This window comes from Rhinatrema bivittatum, chromosome 6 (assembly GCF_901001135.1).
Source record: "Rhinatrema bivittatum chromosome 6, aRhiBiv1.1, whole genome shotgun sequence".
In the NCBI taxonomy this organism is placed as follows: Eukaryota; Metazoa; Chordata; class Amphibia; order Gymnophiona; family Rhinatrematidae; genus Rhinatrema; species Rhinatrema bivittatum.
In genome coordinates this window covers 197113378-197134617 of record NC_042620.1, presented here as the reverse complement: position 1 = coordinate 197134617, position 21240 = coordinate 197113378, and the positions used below count along the sequence as shown (strand labels likewise).

Here is a 21240-nt window from a genome sequence, read left to right as displayed (position 1 = left end):
CTTTAGCTCTTCCCACACATTTTCTACTGTAAAAGGATTTTCATCTATTCCACTTCCCTCCAGTTTTTTGTTGTGTAGAGATGGTCCTTCTCCAGGGTCTTCTTTAGTGAACACAGAGCTGAAGTATTCGTTTAATATTTCTGTCATTTCTTCGTCTCTCTCCACACATTGATCATTACCACCTTTTAATTTCACTATACCACTTTGGACCTTTCTCTTTTCGCTGATGTATCTGAAAAATGTTTTGTCACCATTTTTTATCTCCTTGGCAATCCTCTCTTCTGCTTGACTTTTTGCCAACTTGATTAATTTCTTTGTCTCCCTCAGTTGATACAAATATTCTTCTTTGTGCTCCTCCCTTTGGATAGGTTTCAATTTTCTTTTGCTTTTCTTTACATTTCTAACATATAGAGCAGTTGCCTTGGTGATTGCTCCTTTTAGATTGGACCACTGCTGATCCACATCTCTCTCGTTCTCCCATCCTTTAAGTTCTTCCTCCAGGTACTTCCCCATTTCCTCAAAGTCTGTGTTTTTGAACTGTAAAACTCGGGTCTTTGTGGTTCTTTTCCCTATTCTTTTAGTGATATTAAACCATACAGTTTGATGATCACTGCTGCTGAGGTGGGCGCCCACCTGGACATCTGAGACATTAGCTCAGAGCATATGCAAGCTTTGCTGTGTGAGCTTCCTCAGTCAATAACAGAGCTTAATCTAGCTAGGTAGTTGACTCTCCAGAAAGATGGACAGATATTTATCATGGTTAATTCATCCTATCTATGAAAAACTGTTTAAAGTGAACAAACTTGCTTTTTTCCCCATTGATAAGCAGGCTGAATTAGCCATGACATGCAGGGGTTCCCAAGCTGATGGCTGCAGCAGAACGTTTGCCGAATAAGAAACCTGGATTCCACCATAAAGAGTAGACTACTGTAAGAATAGCTTACACAAAACTGCTTATCCGAATTTACTGTCAGTTCTTAAGAGTAATGTGACAACAGGGACAGGTCCCTTGGCGCTCTGCATCTGGCCAGTGGTTTGGTTACCGGCTCTGATAGCTGAGGGGTTCAGGCATTGGTGCAGTCTCTGGGCAAGCATCCTCCTCAGAGAAGCCGTAAACCAGCACCAGATCAACTGGTTCCGCCCCAGGAACAGACAACTGCTGTGTCAGTAAGGTACCAATGAGCATGTGTAGGGATTTCAACAGCGGGTTGAGAAGGGACAGTGCTGGTTCTGGGATCATTAGTGCCGCAACACCCAGACTCCATATTGCCTTCTCCACAGCCATCCGTACTCACGGTTATGTCCTTGGGGACATCACCGAAAGATGCCAATACTGACTGGGATCCAGGAGGTGTGACCACATCCTCTTCAGAACTGAGAGGAGGATCGGGCACTAGAGCTGGTAGAGTCAGTCGCAAATCCTGGGCATCATGAGAGGATTGGTGATCCTCACCATAGGGACAATTAGGGGGGTATGATAGAGAAAGCTGGTGCATCCCCGGGGACCAATGCTTCTTTGGCTGTCCGGTGTCCCTGACAGCCATCGGCATTGACGGATGCAACAGCTCCCTCGATGTCGATGCCTCTGTGTTAATTGGTTTGGTACCACAAGGCCAATTGACTAGCCTTCTCTGACCCGAAGAGATGCTCCATCTTCTCAAGTCTGATCTTACATTCTTTAGGGGTCATCTTGCGCTGCTTCTTCCGCGGACAGCGAGGATACAGATTGCAGGGTTTGCACCCACTGGAGGCCCACTCGGAGTGCGAAGCTGCTACACATGGCAGCATGGACACCCAGCACCGAGACCTCAAAGATCTTCTTAAGCTGGAACTCCAGTTTGCGATCCTGCAGATCCTTCAACTCCGTAGCACCCGTCACTGGAACGGTGGTCTTCTTAGTCACTGTCGATACCGCAGCATCGACCTTGGGAACTTTAAGGAGGTCCAGGAGCGGGTACAATTTATCCATAGCTCAACTGACCTTCAAGTCCAGAATGGGAGTGTCCCACTACCGAAACAGATCCATGACAGACATATGGAACGGGAAGGGCCTGGCCAGACCCATCAATCCCATCATTACCAGATCAAAGGTGCCTGACTGAATCCTCCGGAGGGACCTCAATCCCCAATTCTTCCAGAATTGGTGGGATAAGGGGTCCCAGCTCATCACAACGGAACAGCCGGACAACCTTGGGGTCATCATCGTCGACCGTAGCTGTGCTCCCTTGCGTAGCCGGCTGGAGTTGGTCATCCTGATCCGTGTCCCACCCCTGATCCAGAAGGTGGGGGGGGGGCGCGTCCCCATCCGAAGTAGTACTGTCCTCCGGACAGGCAAGAGACCGCAGGGGACGTTTGGCTCTTGACGGGTCTGCCGTCGCCCAGCCATGCTTCCGTGTCCCGGAGGCCCCCTTGCCTGCCCCTTCAGAACCTGGGGCCACCCGCGAGTGCTTGCCGCCGTGACGCTTCATCGGAACCACCGAAGTTCCCTTCCCCCCCCAAAATACAGGCCATGCAAACGCCGGTCTGAGACAGCTGTGCGCGCTGCCGCAAGCCAAGCAGGCCTCGCCACACAGCATGACCGTGAACTAAATTTAGCCCCGACCCCGTAACCAAGCACGCCGGAGAAAACACACAGCCGCGGGACGTGCCGGCGCGAACACAATGGCGAAGGGAAAGGAGAACGCCGGGGCGGTACCCAAAAAGAAAACTTACGATTCTTAGTGTTTGTTTTTTTGTGGGGTTTTTTTGGTTTTTTTTTTAAAACAAGGAAGCAGCTCCAATTGCCTTCACACTGGGGGTGAGTGATCTGGACCCCCCGGTATCACCCCCAGGCACTGTAGGTACAGGGTTCTCAACCCTCTGCTTTGCTGCCTCTGTTACCAGGGGGGATAGTCCCACCAGGACTTGCCAACCCCCTGGGAGGCTAAGGGGAAATCCTCTTCAGCCAATTCCACAGAAGAAGAAGAAGAAAAAGTTTAAAGTAAGCTGCCCCTTTTCCTATTTTTTTTTTTTTTTAAACTAACACACACCTCACAGACTCAGGGTTTTGCACCTCCACCATCTGCTAGAGACAGAAAGATACTGACAGACTCTAGGTGGCACCTCAGAGGAATAGGACAGAGTCCGCAAAGTCTTGTCTGTCTCCATCTGCTGGAGGGGAGACAAAACCCAGCTGTCCTGGGCTGATCCAGGTACGTACAGGGAACACACCATATAAATAACACACAAAACCTTCATGCCTTACAGGGGCGCCTAAGGCAAAGGATTGATGCGAGTGTGAGCAGATGCATACCCTGAATCACGGAAAACATTAAAACCCCAATGATAGTAGGTCTGGAACCTCCTGGGTACAGGAAGAGACAATCAAAAAACCCAACTGGGGCCAGAGAACTCCCTAGAAAGAAACTGCAGTCCACTGACATCCGAACAACAAAAGCCCAAGCAACACTTGGAAAATAATCAGCAATAACGGCAGGGCCTGAAACAGACCCTACGTGCCGAAGAATTGAACCTAGCTGGCCATGCAAGACAGCTTCAACTGTTTCAGGGGATAAACAGCAACCCCTGAACAAGGTTGCTAGCTCAACTCCCGAGCAGGGAGAAAGGTTAGGCCTGAAGCTCACTCTCACTGCACCTAGTCAAGGGCAGGGCTATCCATCCTGTCTACAGGATCAGGCAGGTGAGCAAGAAGGCACTTTGGGCAATCTAGTGAACAGAAAAATAAAAACCAGCTAAGGGCAGTATTGGCCAGAGCCTGGCTAAAATACAGGCAGAACATGGTGTATCTTTCCCTTAGCATATACCTAACATATACCATGAACAGCTTAGCTTTTCCTCCCCTTCCCCCCCCACCCCCCCAGATATTCCAACTGGAAGTCGGAGGAAGCGAGAACACAAGGAGGCAAATCGCTGGACTGCCAGGGTAAGCACAAGTCACTAGGTTCTATATCCAAACCCAAAGCAAATAACTCACTGCCGATTCTAGTAAGAAGTTACCCAAGATAGAGCCCTCAGTTGGCTTGGAACAGCTGAAACAGAGAGCGAATTCCCCAGAGAGGAAATCCAGAATCACAAAACTAAGAGACCGGAAGCCAGGGTGCTGCAAGTGCAAACCCCTGTCAAACAGGATTTCTTCACCAGCCAGAAACCCTAAGGGTACCAGGGGAGGGCCTAGAACAGATTGCCAAGCACCTGGCTTAGGTATTAATACCTCAGCCGTGCTTGCAAATACTTCCAAGGAAGCACGTGGTCTAAGTAATGAACAATCATTGCAAGACAGGGTTTTCTCTAAAATGGGGGAACTATAGCTTGCAAGCCACTGCAACCACCAGCAGCACCTCCGTTGCGGGGTTCCTCATCCCTCAACCATGTATATAGCGATAGGTTGAAAGGCATACTCGCCAATTAGATGGGCTAGAACCATCCTCACTGAGGTAGGGTCCAGCAAGCAAGAATAACTGGCCATAGCGGCCCATTGAGCTCAGCAGGTATCAAGGTGAATACCGGACAGGAGAAAATCTTTTAAGGTTTATCTGGGAGCTACTCTGGAAAGGCTCCCTCACGAAATAGATCTGCAGTGCCTTAGAACGACCTAAGAAGAGCGCTACCGCTTGACTAGCTCTCAGAGTTTGTGAGGAACAGAGAGCAACCGCCAGTCAGAAGCAGACACACCCTCCCAGGGAACAGAGAACAAGGCTCCTGCCCATGGAGACTAGTTCCTTTGAGTGTGAGGAGGATGAGCTCTCCTGCCCAGCAGGAATGGTATGATCTTCCATCTCTTCACTGTCTGACCCTCATCGATGCCAATCGATAGGTGAAATGACATGGAACTCCTACCAAGGTAGAACTCAGGAGAGTCCCCAGGCTCAGCAGCCTACACAGATCATCCACGGATTGCACTCAATCAGTCCTGTCAGCACCGGACAAAAGGTACAAAAACAGAAAGAGGACACAGATACTAAACAGCAGGTGCAGTATTTTTTTTTTGAAAAAGGGAAGAAAGTCACTGTGCAATGTGGCAGAGTCTAAGACCCATCATGCGGCTGGCAGACAGAGGAGAGGGGGAAAATCACACCCATTTGATCAAATCCCACCCATCACACCCATTTGATCACGTCATCACACCCATTTGATCAAATCCCTACCAAAATGCTTCTTCTTATCCCGGACACAATAGCAAAAACCCTAGCAGATATTATAAACTGCTCCTTATCACATGGCATCTACCCAGATGACCTAAAAACTGCCTCAATCAAGCCACTGCTAAAAAAACCAAATCTAAATGCATGTGATCCCAACAACTTCCACCCTATTTCCAACCTACCATTTATAGCTAAAATCATGGAAAAACTGGTAAACACCCAACTATCCAACTACCTAGAGGACCACAGTATTCTGTCCCCAAACCAATATGGTTTTCGCAAAGCCGCAAGCACCGAAACGCTACTAATTTCACTCATGGACTACCTACTCTCTGGTATTGATAAAGGCCAAGCATATTTACTAATCCTCCTTGACTTCTCGGCGGCCTTTGACACCGTCAACCACGCCCTTCTTCTAAAACAGCTGGCAAACATTGGTTTAACAGGTGCCACACTAAACTGGTTCAAAACATTTCTAGAAAACAGAGGATACAGAGTCAAAATTCATAATAAAGAATCCCAATACCACCCTTCTAATAGAGGAGTGCCGCAAGGATCATCACTTTCACCCACCCTTTTCAATGTCTACCTGCTACCACTCTGCCAACTACTTACAAAATTAAGCCTGAAACATTTCCTTTTTGCAGACGACGTACAGATCGTAATCCCTATAAAAGAATCAATCTCAAAAACAATGGAATACTGGGACAGTTGCCTATTAGAAATTAAACTTCTCCTCAACAGTCTAAACCTTGTACTCAATGCTTCGAAAACAGAATTCCTGCTCATATCACCGGAAAACAATAACACACTTCCTAAACCACCCACACTCCTTCAAACAACCCACGTAAGAGACTTAGGAGCCATCCTAGACAATCGTCACAACCTCAAAACATTCATTAACCAAACCACCAAAGATTGCTTCTACAAATTACATATCCTGAAAAGAATAAAACCGCTGTTTCACACTCAGGACTTCAGAACAATCTTGCAAGCAATAATCTTTTCCAAACTAGATTATTGCAACTCATTACTATTAGACCTCCCAGCTTCTTACACCAAACCTTTACAAATTGTTCAGAACTCTGCAGCCAGAGTCCTTACAAATTCCAGGAAAATTGACCACATTTCACCTATTCTCAAAAACCTCCATTGGCTTCCGATCCACTATAGAATCATGTACAAAACCATTAACATCATTTACAAAACTATCAACCAACACACGCAACTCGACCTACAAATACCACTTAAAAAATTCACCTCCGCCAGGCCTATCAGGGAACACTACAAAGAGTCACTCCAAATTCCAAAGGCCAAAACCTACCAACATAAATCCTTGAGTCTCAGAGCCTTCTCATCAGCAGGTCCAGCTCTCTGGAACTCGATCCCACCTGATTTTGAGACAAGAGCCATGCTCTTTAACATTTAGGAAAAGACTAAAAACTTGGCTTTTCAAAAAAGCATTTCCAAGCCTTGAATAAAACCTCCTCTCACTAGCACTAACTCGTATGCAATAATGGAATGTAAACACGAATCAACCAACCTCAAACCCTCTCTCACTAATTCCTGCTGAATATTTATCATACTATTACCATTCACAACTGTGTCATATTTATTCGTTTGATTACCTATGTACTGTTTCATAGTCTTATTTTTTCACTTGCTATTCTAATGTATCAATAGGCTGAAATGTAAATATTGTGCTGTTCAATTTCTCCCCTTCCATCCCAAGTTTATTTTCCTTGTTTTTTGTAACTTTCCCTCTCCCTTTTTCTGATTCACTGTATTTAAAGTTCAAGGTTCTTATTGAAAATATTGTTTTTTACGTTACGTTATGCTTTACACTCCTTGTTATTTGTAAACCGGGTTGATGTGATGCCTATCATGAAACTCGGTATAACAAAAACAATAAATAAATAAATAAATAAATAAATAAATAAAATGGGAAAAGAAATAAAACTACCATAAGGTAAAGGAAAGAAAACTGCTGCAGCTCTAGAAAAATCACTTACAAAGGCAGAGGTAGACAGCAAAGCTGAATACTGTGAGCACACGGCTCCCGTGACTACACAGCTCCACGGAAGAAAAAAAAAAAAAAGAAGAGACTGAGAGACACTGTGTAGGGGGGGCAGGTGAGGACTACAGCTGCACATGCTCAGTAGAGCATTTCTGAAGTTCTAGATTCTTTGAGATCAAAGTTCTGTGCCGGGCTCCATCAGATGGCAACACCCATGTGAAAGGACTACCATCCTGCTTGTCGTTGGAGAAATATAGTTCCTAATTATATTACTTACACTTCTTTTACTTGGAAAAAAGTAATCCAGGTATGATCTGTCCTTCAAAGAAGTCCTTATATACCTCCAATATTCACTAGAACTTTTGTCAGGAATACCAAGGATTTGGATCTAGATAGCTTAGCTCAAGCTATTGCTATCCATGAGGATTTCACTAAATTACCTCTGGACAATATATCTATCTGCATAGTAAATTAGAGGCCACTTTTGATCAAGTAGCTCCTGTTCATTCCCAAGCTTATAAAAATAATGATCAACTTTGGTATCATTCTGGATTTAAGACTTTGAAGAGAGATTAGGCAGCTTGAGAAGTTATAGTGTTCTAGTCACAATGTCCAGGTGGAGCTTAAAAACTTAAGGATCATATTAAATTTTATCTTGCAGCAATCAAACAGGTAAAAAAAATAAAAAAATAAAAAAATTATAAATCTATTCTCGCTAAAGCTAACAGACCCAAGCAGCTTGTCGGTCTTGTTTCTCTCATTTACTCATGGTGTCGGATCCTCGAGTGACTGCTGACATTCTTGCACAGGCCTTTGACAAAGAGAAAAGTCTATTTGTAGTGAATTCTCATTGTTATGCAACAAATTATTTATTTATTTTATTTCAAAACTCTTGTATACCGTCGTTAAGTTAGGTAACCATCACAACGGTTTACCTAGAGGCACGATAAAGTAAAATATGAGTGGTATAGATTTACAAGTTAAACATGTGCCATCAAAGTACGGTAACATTCCTGATTCCTTCAACTCCTCACAAGATAAACTAGTACCCGTAAGTAAAAACTCTAGTTTTTCAAAAACCTTAGTCGCTGGCTTACAGCTTATTTTTCAACAGATGAACTCTTCTTCCTCACTTTTAGATCCTACTCCTTTTAAATTTATCAAAAATCCTACCTTAGGCCTTCCACTCGAGACCTCCATCATGAATTCTAATTAAGCATATGCTTACTGTGAAAATGATTTAAAACAGCAGTGGGATGACCTTATCTTGAAAAAGCATCACATGGACCCAGATTTGCCCAGTAGTTATCAGCCTATTTCTAATTTATCCTCACTATCTAAGATTGAAAAACAGTTCAGATTCAGCTTTGCCCTTTCTTGGAACAGACTTTAGTTTTTCACGACTGAATCCAGCATGGAGGCATTTAAAACAGAGTCCTGGAGACCTGATGCTCCTGCAGTTACCCTCATCCACCATTCAAGGAGTGAATGTTTTGGTTTCTGTTTCAGATGCAATTGGAGGTTCTTGCATAATTTTATATACACAGCTTGAACTTGGCATCTCCATTCCATTAGCTCTGGTGAGTCATGAACTGAACTCTACTAATATGCCCACTAATGGACAAGCTCTGGAATACGTGAGTTTTGGTCCCAGAGCCTGTTAGTCCCCCTCCAGAACTTGGTGGAAATCAATGTAAGGGAACTGGTTGCTGAACATGCAGAGGTAACATTTAAAGATATTTGGAGAATTGTATCATGAACTGAAAACATCTTAGCTTGCAGAGTCAGCTGGCTTTGGTCCTTTACTGCTGCATGTGCAGTGTTGTCTGGACCATGGGCAGGCTTCCAACCCTATTTGCAAGTAGCTTGGGTACATCCCACTGGTCCCGAATCCATCTATCCACATGCTAGGAAATGAGAAATTACTACTTAGCCGATCATTCTATTTTCTTAAGGAGGATAGATGGATTCAGCTTCCTGCTCTTGGATGCCGAATGATTGTGTGATGGTCCTATCTGGCTACGTGTTCCAGGGATTACTGGTAAGTGTTCATCTAGAATGCATCCGTTCTTGCCAGAGTTCAGTGTTTCTTGTTAGTTAAGCACAACTGATGTGTTATGCATGCCAAAGTCTATCCACCATGTGTTGACAGTGCTAATGTGCGATGCTTCGAGGATTAATGCTTCTTTGACACAGTCACCAACAACCCCAGACAGTGATGTAGCTTGTAGTATTTAACGTCATGGCTTCAGTCTGCAATGATGGAGTTTTGGAGCAGTCTCTGCTCACCTCCTTACCTGGCAAGGCAAAGGACGCTGCACTGTAAAAAAGGATTTGCTGCAACTCTGAAGAAATTTACGCAGTTCCTCAAATTTTACTCACTCTGAAATACTGGGACTCTGGGGACATCAGTCCAAAGGGATACAGACTGTCGTTTAGCCCAAAGTACCAAGAGCAGCCATTGTGTCTGAACATAAGGGACATTATCTTGCTGCAGATACAACTTTTGAAACCAGTGATCATAGGTTTCTTTTTGCCAGACATGATGAGGAGGCAAGTGTATTTACTTTTTTCTGTCTTCTAACACTGAAAAGGGCTATTGTGGATGCTAGAGGCAGTGAGGTAAATTCTGAACTAAAAATATCAAAAAGTTTAAGACTTGAGAGGAAAAATAGCTGGAGAGAGAGTAGTCATCGGTACTTTGCTCAGACTAAAATTGAGGTGGTTCAGGAGATAGCTCTACGGAGCATGTGTGGGAATTCCTGCACAGGGGTTAAAAGCTCTCAGGTCGATCCAGTAAAGTGTGCTCCGTCGGAGCGCACTGTCACCCTGCTCTGGACGCGTGTTTTCCCTTACCCCTTATTCAGTAAGGGGAGGAAAACACGCGGCCCACCCGCGGCACCTAATAGCGCCCTCAACATGCAAATGCATGTTGATGGCCCTATTAGGTATTCCCGAGCGATCCAGTAAGTAAAATGTGCAGCCAAGCCGCACATTTTACTCTAAGAAATTAGCGCCGCCCAAAGGTCGGCGCTAGGGAAGTGCACAGAAAAGCAGTAAAAACTGCTTTTCTGTGCACCCTCCGACTTAATATCATAGCGATATTAAGTCGGAGGTCCCCAAAAGTAAAAAAAAGTAAAAAATAAAAAATAAAAAAATTTTGAATTCGGCCCGCGGCTGTCGGGCCGAAAACCGGACGCTCAATTTTGCCGGCGTCCGGTTTCCGAGCCCGTGGCTGTCAGCGGGCTCGAGAACCGACGCCGGCAAAATTGAGCGTCGGCTGTCAAACCCGCTGACAGCCGCCGCTCCAGGCCAAAAGGAGGCGCTAGGGACGCGCTAGTGTCCCTAGCGCCTCCTTTTCCTCGTTTGCACCGCGTCGCCTAATTTAAATACTGGATCGCGCGCACCGGCGAGGGGCCGGTGCGCGCGCCGGGAGAGCGGGCGTTAGTCCGCTCTCCCACGGACTTTACTGGATCGGGCTGTTAATTAGCTAGGAGAGACGAATCCTTTCAGTGCTGCTGGATGACAAAACACGTATCATGGCTAATTCAGCATCCTCTTGGATAGAAAAAAAAAAAATTAATTTCTACACAGGGAGGACAATTTTCAAAATCCATTCACCCATGTAAAGAAGAAATTACTACTTACCTGATAATGGAACATTTTTGTGGTGGTATTCCCATGGCAGAGTTAGGACGGGGAAGCAATACTGCACATAGTTTTCCATTTTCTAAACTGTGTGTGCCATTCTGGCGGGAAGAAGTAGGTGTAAATCTCTGCAGGTACTTTTTCTTTGGGTAATTCTTAAAAGGGAAAGTATGTGGGTACTTTCCCTTTGAGAATTGGTACAAAACACATATGTAAAATTATCTGGACTTTGCACCTGTGGGTAGAGTTTTGAAAATTGCCTCCTAATAGAAAAGCAAACATAATGAGAAATTACTACTTACCTGATAATTTCCTTTTCCTTAAGGTGGATAGATGGATTCAGGACCAGTGGATTATGCACCTTTACCAGCAGATGGAAACTGAGCAAACTGACATCCCAGTACATATAGTCCTGCAGTGGCATCAGCCTGCCAATATTGTCTTCAAAAGCAACTGTGGACAGACTAGCAAAAATTTGATTAAAAACAGACAAGCATTTATATACGCCACCAACAAGACACACTGAACTAAGGCAAAAACGGATGCATACTAGTCTAGAGACTGGATGAACACTTACCAGTAATCCCCTGGAACACGCAGCCACACAGGAAGATCATCACACAATCATTCGGCATCCAAGAGCGGGAAGCTGAATCCATCTATCCACCTTAAGGAAAAGGAAATTATCAGGTAAGTAGTAATTTCTCATTTCTTAGCATGTGGATAGCTGGATTCAGGACCAGTGGGGATGTACCCAAGCTACTCCCGAATAGCGTTGCGGGTTGCCCACGGTCCAATCAATACCGCACGTGCCTCTGTATCGCTCCATGGTGAGACCGCACCTTGAATACTGTGTACAATTCTGGTCGCCGAATCTCAAAAAAGATATAATTGCGATGGAGAAGGTACAGAGAAGGGCTACCAAAATGATAAGGGGAATGGGACAGCTTCCCTATGAGGAAAGACTAAAGAGGTTAGGACTTTTCAGCTTGGAGAAGAGATGGCTGAGGGGGGGGGATATGATAGAGGTGTTTAAAATCATGAAAGGTATAGAACGGGTAGATGTGAATCGGTTTACTCTTTCGGATAATAGAAAGACTAGGGGGCACTCCATGAAGTTAGCATGTGGCACATTTAAAACTAATTGGAGAAAGTTCTTTTTCACTCAATGCACAATTAAACTCTGGAAATTGTTGCCAGTGGGTGTGGTTAGTGCAGTTAGTATAGCTGTGTTATGAAAAGGATTGGATAAGTTCTTGGAGGAGAAGTCCATTACCTGCTATTAATTAAGTTGACTTAGAAAATAGCCACTGCTATTACTAGCAACAGTAGCATGGAATAGACTTAGTTTTTGGGTACTTGCCATGTTCTTATGGCCTGGATTGGCCACTGTTGGAAACAGGATGCTGGGCTTGATGGACCCTTGGTCTGACCCAGTATGGCATATTCTTATGTCCTCCTGGGCCTGCACATTCAGCATCAGATAAGGTGGTAAGCAGGACCATGTCACAGCTCGGCAAATGTTGACGGGAGACAACAATCTAACCTGTGCTCATAACTCTGCCTGAGCCATAGTGGAATTAGCCCTAACCTGAGTAGTCAACGGCTTTTCATCATCCACATATGCGGCAGTGACCACCTCCTTCATCCTGCGAGCTATTGTAGCCCGCGAAGCTGGTTCGCCCTGTTTTCCTCTACCATGAAGGACAAACAGATGATCCAGATATGTCTCTTGACATCCAACAGACTCAGTTGATATTCTGCATCTCTTTCCTTATCCAAGGACAGCAAGTAAACTGATTCAAGTGAAAATTGAGACCACTTTAGGCAAGAATGAAGAAACAGTACGTAGCTGTATCGCTCCTGGAGTCACCTGAAGGAACGGCTCCCAGTAAGACAAGGCCTACAGCTCGGAAATTTGACACACAGAACATATCGCCACCAAAAACATTGTTTTTAAGGTCAATAACTGCAAGGAAAGGCTACGCAGCGGTCAAAAACGTAGGTTCGGCCAAGAAATCCAACACCAGGTTAAGACTCCACAAAGGAACCAGTAACTGCAAGAGCCACAACCTGTACCTTCAAGGAATTAAGACAGCCCTTTATTTAACCCATCCTGAAAAATGTTCAAAATGAGCGGGATCTTAATTGAATGAAGAATACCTCAATCCTCATACCACATCTCAAATACTCACCAAACCCACACATAAGCTAAAGCAGTGGAGAACTTTTGAGCTTGTAGCATGGTGGCAAATACCACAGAAGAATATCCAAGCTTCAACAAGCGAGCCCTCCATGGGCCAAACCATAAGACAAAACGGAGTCGGATCTTCGTGAAGGACAGGCCCCTGCTACAACAGATTCGTGTGTGGTGAAAGACGAAGGGGGTCTCTTCCAGGTGTCTTCACATATCTGCTTATCATGGTCTTCTGGGCCAATACTGTGCCGCCAGGAACACTACCACCCTGTGACATTGGATCCTTCGAACTATTCTGCCCAACTTGAGCCACGGGGGGGAAAAGCATACAGCAGCTTGTCTTCCATCCAGACCTGCATGAGAACATTGATAACCAAGGACTTCAAATCTCTCCTGCGACTGAATAATCGAGGAGCCTTTGCATTGCAAGAAGTCACCAGCAGGTCTAGAAATGGAAGGCCCCAGCAATCCATTAACAGCTGGAATGCCTCGACTGACAATACCCATCCTCCTGGGTCCAGACTCTCTGCTGAGAAAATCTGCTCTTACATTGTCTTTTTCTGCAATGTGTGCCGCCAAAATTACCTGAAGATGCATTTCCGCCCATTCCATAAGTTGGTCTATCTCCTACAATACCTGCTAGCTCTTGGTTCCTCCCTGCCGATTGATGTAAGCCACCGTCGTTGTGTTGTCCGACATTATTCGGACCACTCAACCCTGCAGTCTGCTGCTGAACTGCAAGCATGCCAGCTGGACCGTCCAAGCTTCCAGCCGATTGATGTTCCAGAGAGACTCCTCTGGATTCCAGCATCCTTGTGCCGTTATTTCCTGACAGTGAGCTTCTCAACCTTGGAGTCTCGCATCAGTTGTGAGTACTAACCAATCTGGCAATGTCAGGGTAATTCCTTGTCTCAGATGATTCGCTTGCTACCACCACTGGAGTTGAGAGCAGACTTCCATCAGCAGGTGAAGCCGAATCAAATAGTCTTGAGACTGTGGATTTCCAACAAGACAGCAGGGAGCGCCAAAGTGGATGCATATGTGCCCTTGCCCATGGCACCACTTCCAGGGTTGCCACCATACTGAGTACCTGTAGATAGGAGCACACTGTCAGGCATATAGTGTTCATCAACAGATGCACCTGCACCATCAACTTCTAAATACGAGCTTCCAGCAGGAAAACCCTGCTCTGCTTCATGTCAAATCTAACACTGAGATAGTCTAGCAACTGAGAAGGCTGAAGAACCGCTCTTGGACAGATTCACTACCCAGGTGAGATCCTGCAACAGGGAATCACCTTGCGGGACACTAGGCAGCTCTCTTCCAGAGACTTGGCCCGAATCAGCCAGACATTCAAATACTGATGTACCAGCATCCCATCCTCTCTGAACTCTGCTGCTACCACCACCATAACCTTGGAAAAGGTTCTGGGTGCGATGGCCAGACCAAAAAGCAGTGCCCGAAACTGATAATGGGATCCCAAAACAGCACACATCCCTCTCGTATCACCTCCAGGACCTACTGGTCCGATGTGATTTCAACCCACCTCTGATACGAGAGAGAGGCACGCCCCCTATTTCCTCTTCCGGAGGGGGTGGCAAGCCTTCATTGGGAGGTCCAGCTGGACCTCCCTGGGATGAAAAGACAGACCTACTGAAAGGTTGAGTCCTCTGAAAGGTCACTCCTCTGTAGGGTCAAAAACACTTGGATTCCCTGGCACAACCTCTCGTGCGACGTCTGCTTCTTATCCTCCGGCAACCAAGGATTTGCCCCACTTACAAGCCAGTTTCTTCAACTCACTCCCAAACAAGAGCGAGCCTTTAAAGGGCAATTTTGTAAGGTTAGCCTTGGAGGTCGCATTGGCCGACCAATTTCTCAGCCATGATGAACACCTGGCCACTATGTCTGAAATTACCCCTCTGGCTGAGATACGGACCAAATCGCAGCCCACATCTGACAAAAAGTTGGCTGTTGGCTCCCTAACTGCCCAGGTATTCACTCCAGATTCATCGACCTCCTGAGAGAGGTCAAAACAAGAGAAGCCACCAGGGAACAGCAAGAAGCTATCTGCAAGGTCATTGCCACTGTTTCACATGCTTGCTTAAGGATGGCCTCAATCCTTCTATCATGCACATCCTTCAAGGCCACGCCTCCCTCCATCGGGGACAGTCATCCGCTTGGAGTCGGCACAGACAAGCAAATGCTCTCTCACTACTGGATCCAGAGGGTACAGGCCTTCCAAACCCGACCCCCTTTGAAATTAGCCTCTGGGGCACCCCACTAAAGAACAATTCTTGAATGGCCTCCATAAACAGGGAAAAAACAAGAGGCTTTAAGCAAAAAAACAAAATGGGATTTTTTTTCTTTGGCTCTGACAAGGAATCTGCCTCAGTACTCCCAGCACCTTCAATGTCTGGGAAATCAAGCCGCTAGCTCATCTCTATGAAAGAACTTCAACATAGACTATACAATTCCAGTTCCGAAGCAATTTCCCCATCCTCCAGAGAGTGAGGATCGGCCTCATCATCCGTGTCTGGATTCCTATCGGGAGGACCTATTGCCAATCTAGGTGTACTTCGGTGCTTAACAGTAGTACTGGGCAAGAGGTCACCACCTGCTACTGATCTGTCAGGATTGGAATAGACTGAGGACTACGCCTAAAGAAAGGATTGCAATCCTTGAAAAAAATTCTACCCAAGAAAAGGCAGAAGGAATCATGCCAAAACCAAAAGGCACCTGTGCTATGCCCACTGAGCTACCTTCCTCTGTCGACCCTCCTGACATGTCTTTACCCAGGCAGTCAGGTTGGGAAGAACCAGGCTTAGTAAAATCAGGGAAAGATAATTCTCCCTGAGCCTCTAAGCAGAGCTGGCACAAGTTAGAGTGCACACAAGGTTGAGATGGCTGAACAACAGCTAGCACAGAGGAAAAGGTGCTTAGGTTTCTTAGCCACAGGTGCCATCAGTCTGTCAGTACGCGTAACAGGCGATTGAAGGAGTCCGTCCAGCTGAATTCACACTAAAATATATATGTGGCCAAAATTTAGGCATCCCAAGGCTAGGCGCACTTCCGCCCTTCCAAACTTAAGGACACAACCAATGTGGTCCTAATTGTGCACACAACCAAGTGTGTGCCTAACACGGAAGCCGCTATCACCTGGATGCCCAAGCAGGTGTTTGAGTAAGCGCCCAAAAACTAAGGGGCACAACCTGAATGCATACCCAGACACATTTGCATGCACAGATGGTCCTGAAGAGGGCAGCCTAATGCGCAGGAAAAGGCATGCAAAAACATCGCCGCGGCCTACCATGTGGTGCACAGAGAAAAGCCTAACAGTGGAGCCTAGTCCACACGGGCTGCTTAATCCGCCAGGCTGCCCATGTCCCTTGATTCTCGCCCCTGAGGGAGGTTAACGTTGGAACGATGCACTGAGCACAGAGACCAGAGGAAGGGGGAAAGCCTTACAAACAAACCTTCTTCTTTGTCTTTGTCTTTTTTTTTCTTTTAAGCCTTACCTGAGCTCGGCCTTTCCCGGCCGAGTACAAAGACTGTCTCCGGCTGCGGGGGGAGAGGGCATATACCATCACTGCCACGCTCTGCTTCCTGTACCCGCTGCCTTTCAGCTGTTTTAACAGCTAAGTCCACGCCAGCTGAGAAAACCAGCTACCTGATCAAGGCACTCATTTGAGGGACCATGAAAATCACCTCAGGAATTCTCAACTGGGGAAGGGACCATTTAGTATCACCGCTGGAGGGCGGGACGAATTATATTTCCTTTTATTTCTCCTTCTAAAACGTGAAAATTCCCAGTAGGGAGATGTACGTCCACCATCTGCTGGAGATGGAGAATACTGGTGGGCTGATGTCACTGCAGGAATATATATATTGTGATGTCAGCTTTGCTCCGTCTCCATCTGCTGCTAGATGTGCATAACCCACTTGTTCTAGATTCATCTGACTAGAAGCTAAGAAATATTAAAATAACTCCACATTTATCACTCACCTATATTTTGAAAAGAAAATCTTACCTCAGTAGAGCTGCTGATTTCAATAGCTGTGGTCAAGTTGGTATTCATAAATAGATGCATTTCCTTAAGGGTTTTATTCTGCAGGCAAAGCATTAAAGCGCACATTTTAGAAACAAATAGTGCAAACAAGTACATACTAAATTCTGAGGTTAGATGCATGAGGAAGCTTTGGTAACTTGTCAGTTACCACAATACATCATACATTTACTGTTAAAAAGACAGAACCATCAGCTGACCAGAACTTCACAAAATGTGTCCCTCGCTTTGGAATCACAGACCTACCAATGCCTCCCTTTTACCACTTCAAACTTCTGCTGTGTCCCTCCCAGCACCAATACATCCTTTGCCCTGCATTTCTGCCATTGCCTCTCTCCAACAGCAGCTCTCTTCCTCTGCCAGCACCATGTGGTTCACAATATAAAAACAATCACTTGGCAATAGATGAGAGGATAAGAAATGCTGAAAAAGGAAGGAGAGAAGGCATGAACAGAGACTGGAGAGTAGGAAGAGAAGTTGAGAATAGACAGGCTGTCATTTTACACATCTATCTAGTTTGCCCATCCACACCAACTATTCAACTTTACAATGCCTACCACTTCCTTAGAGATCCTATGTTTGGGAAGGAGAAAGAAAACACTTCAGAGAACAGACATTTTTGGGAGAGTGACTGCAGTAAGAGATAGAAGAAAATGTTTTACACATAGACAATGAGAAAGAACATGATAAAGAATGAATTTGGGGAAAGAAAAATCAAGAAAAGGTTAGAAAACCTTTTTTTTTTTTCTAAATATAAGCTAATTCTCACAGAAGAGTTCTGTGAGTAAAGTAATGCTTTACCCACAGAAATGGCCCCAACTGTACAACCAATATGTATGTACTTAAGTGCATAGGGGAGAGGCATTCCACAGGGTGCAGTCTGAGAAGGGTTAGTTCTCACCAGGTTACTTTTAGATTTTAAGTATGCATGTAAATTCTCTCAGAAATAAAACTGCATGCACCAAACAGGCATAATTGTGTGCATGTAGTTTTGTGGAGACAATTTTCCAAGCAGACCTATGTACATAAGTCCACTTTGAAAATTTGTGTAAATAATGCGCAATGTTATGACTGCCCCTAAAAGGTTCTCAGCAAAAACTGGCATGTTGTGTAGAAACATGACAGGAAAAACTACTTATTTTAAATACCTTCATTTTTGTCTGAAAAAGCATCCTAGCTGCTATTTTGTAAGACTTAACTAGTTTACATTTCCTTTGCTTGCCAATTTTCTTCACAACACTAAACAAGTACATTCTTGCAGAGACCCCTAAATCTCCACGAGATCTCCCTAGCTCAGGCTTTGAGTAGGAAATGAGGAAGGGAGCATACCATTCCTAACCAGCACCTCTTCCAAGAATGCCGAGAGTAGGAACTTGCTTAGATTCTACAGGAAGAGAAGAGTTCTAGTTGTGTCTTCCAATTTCAGGCTCCACAACCAGATATCTGGGAGGAGGGAAAGAGACTTATCCCTAGTCTAGTATCCAACCAGTCTGGAAAAGTGTTTCAGCGTTATCAGAGCAGCTTTTCAGTGAATTATATTTGGAAGTGGATTGTGGATTTCTGGTCCTATCTCTTTGAGGATTCTCTCCCCCTGCCCACCCCAGCCTAGAGGTGGTCAGGAAAAAGGGCTGTGGTTCCTATCCTACAACAAATGGAGGGCCAGCAGTTGCTTGCTACAGAGAAGAGTTGGGGAAGATTTTAATTCCTTTTGCTGGAGGAATTTTTGTCCACTATTCTTTCTCTGGTTAAGAGGTTTAGGATTTTGTCAGTTGCTGCATGTGGGACAGTCTACTGGAGAGGTCCCAGGAAACATCATAGAAGAACAGGAGACTCAGATACCCTATTAGGAGCCTGGCTTCCACTCCCTGGATGGTTTTTTTTCCCCCCCCTAGAGCCTGCCACCTTGAGGGGCACTCACTCTGAGGAACAGGACTGAAACAGCTACATTTGGATTTGTTTTTCAAAATTAAATGAGAGGTCGTCAGATGATTTGTTTCAGTAAAGTTCCATTCAAGTGGCCAGCATACCGTAGTAAAGACTTGGCAGCCAGTTCAAACAGTGAGTACACAGAGAAATATTCCCCCTTACACATTGGGCCCTGGAGGTTCAGCCTCTCTCCTAAATCTAGAATCCATGCCCTGGGGCTGTTGAGACTGTAAGAGGACTAAGTCCTGGGACCAAGTGTGCTCCCTGCACCCAATTTTAGCTGGATTACCCAAAGCATGGGGGCTACATTCTTGATTACCAGAGCTCAGATGAAATAACTGGAAGAGATTACAGCAGAAATGTTAAGAGCATCTTGCAGTCAAGGAAAATTGTTTCAGCAATGTAAAATGGGACAAGATGGGGCTGGCTCCATGGCTCAACTGGATCTGGATCCACCATTTGTTAAGGACAATCAAGCCTGGGGCACTTAGCAGCAGTGATGTGCTCAGGCCTGGAGAGGGAGGCAAGATACTGTAGTCACCTATGCTGGCCCAAGAGTGATGCCAAGGATACATGGCAGCAGAGACCAGAGGAGATTAAACAGGAGTAAAAATAAGATTAAAAAAACAGAAAAGCAAGTTTGCTTACCATGAATGGTGTTTTCCCTAGATAACAATGATGATTTAGCCATGCGTCCCCTCCCACCTCCCTGGACAGTCATACACTACCGTTGCATATCTGCTTAATAATCAACTGAGAGGAACGCTCATTACGCGTGGGAAGTAGGCACACAGCCGCAGATAAAGAGACTTCTTGAGCTTAGAGAAAAAGCTCCGCCCTGTGATGACTGATTTAGCCATGACATCTGGGTGACATCATTCAGTTGTCACAGGGCAGAGCTCTCTCTCTAAGCTCAGGAAGTCTTTTCATCTGCGGCTGTGCGGCAAATTCCCATGTGTAATAAGCGTTCCTCTCAGTTGATTACTAAGCAGATATGCATCGGTAGTGTATGACTGTCCAGGGAGGTGGGAAGGGATGCATGGCTAAATCATCATTGTTATCTAGGGAAAGCACCATTTATGGTAAGCAAACTTGCTTTTTCCATCGATAAGCAGGCTTATTTAGCCATGCTGTCTGGGAGTCCCAAGCTGAAGGTTGCTTGCTATAGTATAACATTTGTGGATGTTGTAAGCAACCTAAGATTTGTGGACAGCCATTATTTCCGTTGGACGTGATGCAACACCACTAATCCCACTGCACTGTCCGCTGCTGATTGTTGGTCGAGACAGTAATGGGAAGTGAAAGTGTGTACTGATGACTGTCGCTGCTTTGCAGATTTCTTGAACTGAATTTTATGTAAGTGTGCCAATGAAGTTGCTGTTGCTCTAGCATGATGTGCTTTAATTGGATCCTTGAGCACTAGGGAATCTTAGCAGAATTGGATGCATTGTGTTATCCAGTTTGACAGTGTCTTTTTTTTTTTTTTTTTTTTTTAACTGCTTTTCCCGGGGTATTCAGGTTGAAGGAGATGAAAAGTTGTGAGGTACGTCTGACTGTTTGAGCTCTCTGTTTGTAATATGCAAGGGCTCTCTTGCAGTCTATGGGTATAGCTCTCTTTCCCTTTTATTCGTGTGAAGTTTAGGGAAAAAGGTTGGTAATGAAATTGGTTTAACTGAAAAGCTGAAACCACTTTTGGTAAAAAGGACAGGAGAGTCCATAGTAGGACCCTGTCGTGATGGAATTGAAGATATGGATAATTACATTACCAGACTTCACTTATTCTCCTGGCAGAGGTGACTGCTACCAGGAAGAGTACCTTCCAAGTGATGTGTTTTAAAGAAGAGAACTCCATAGGTTCAAAGGGAGCCCTCATTAGACTATCAAGGACAATATTCACGTGAAGTCATCAATGCTCCGTTGGACACAACAATTAGAATCTCTCTTCAATTTGAAGGAGTAGTTCTTTCTTGTGGACGGTTTCCTGGCTGCTATTAACAGTTCCATGATTTGTGGTGACAGTTGGATATGGCCTAATACCGCCTGCTCAATCTCCATGCTGTTAGTTGAAGAGAGGAGTGCATCCAATGAATGAGCATTCCCCCCTCTCCTGGGTTAGAATTCTTGTGCTGTTTCCTAGAAACCTTGGAGGTTGAGTCAAGAATTGTATTAGATAGGCAAACCACGGTTGTCTCGGCCATGCCGGAGCTATATGTAGATTTCTGCCTTGTCCTACATACATTTCTGCAT

The 21240-nt window shown here is 45.2% G+C and overlaps 1 protein-coding gene across 2 annotated transcripts in view; it reads right to left on the bottom strand.

Moving 5' to 3' along the window:
* SGO2 (shugoshin 2) overlaps positions 1-21240 on the bottom strand; it is a 181829-nt gene that overhangs the window by 103938 nt on the left and 56651 nt on the right. For both annotated transcript variants that reach the window (XM_029606378.1, XM_029606379.1), the window contains one exon: positions 17032-17109. In XM_029606378.1, the coding sequence (XP_029462238.1) occupies positions 17032-17109 (78 nt within the window). The remainder of the gene's footprint in view (positions 1-17031; positions 17110-21240) is intronic.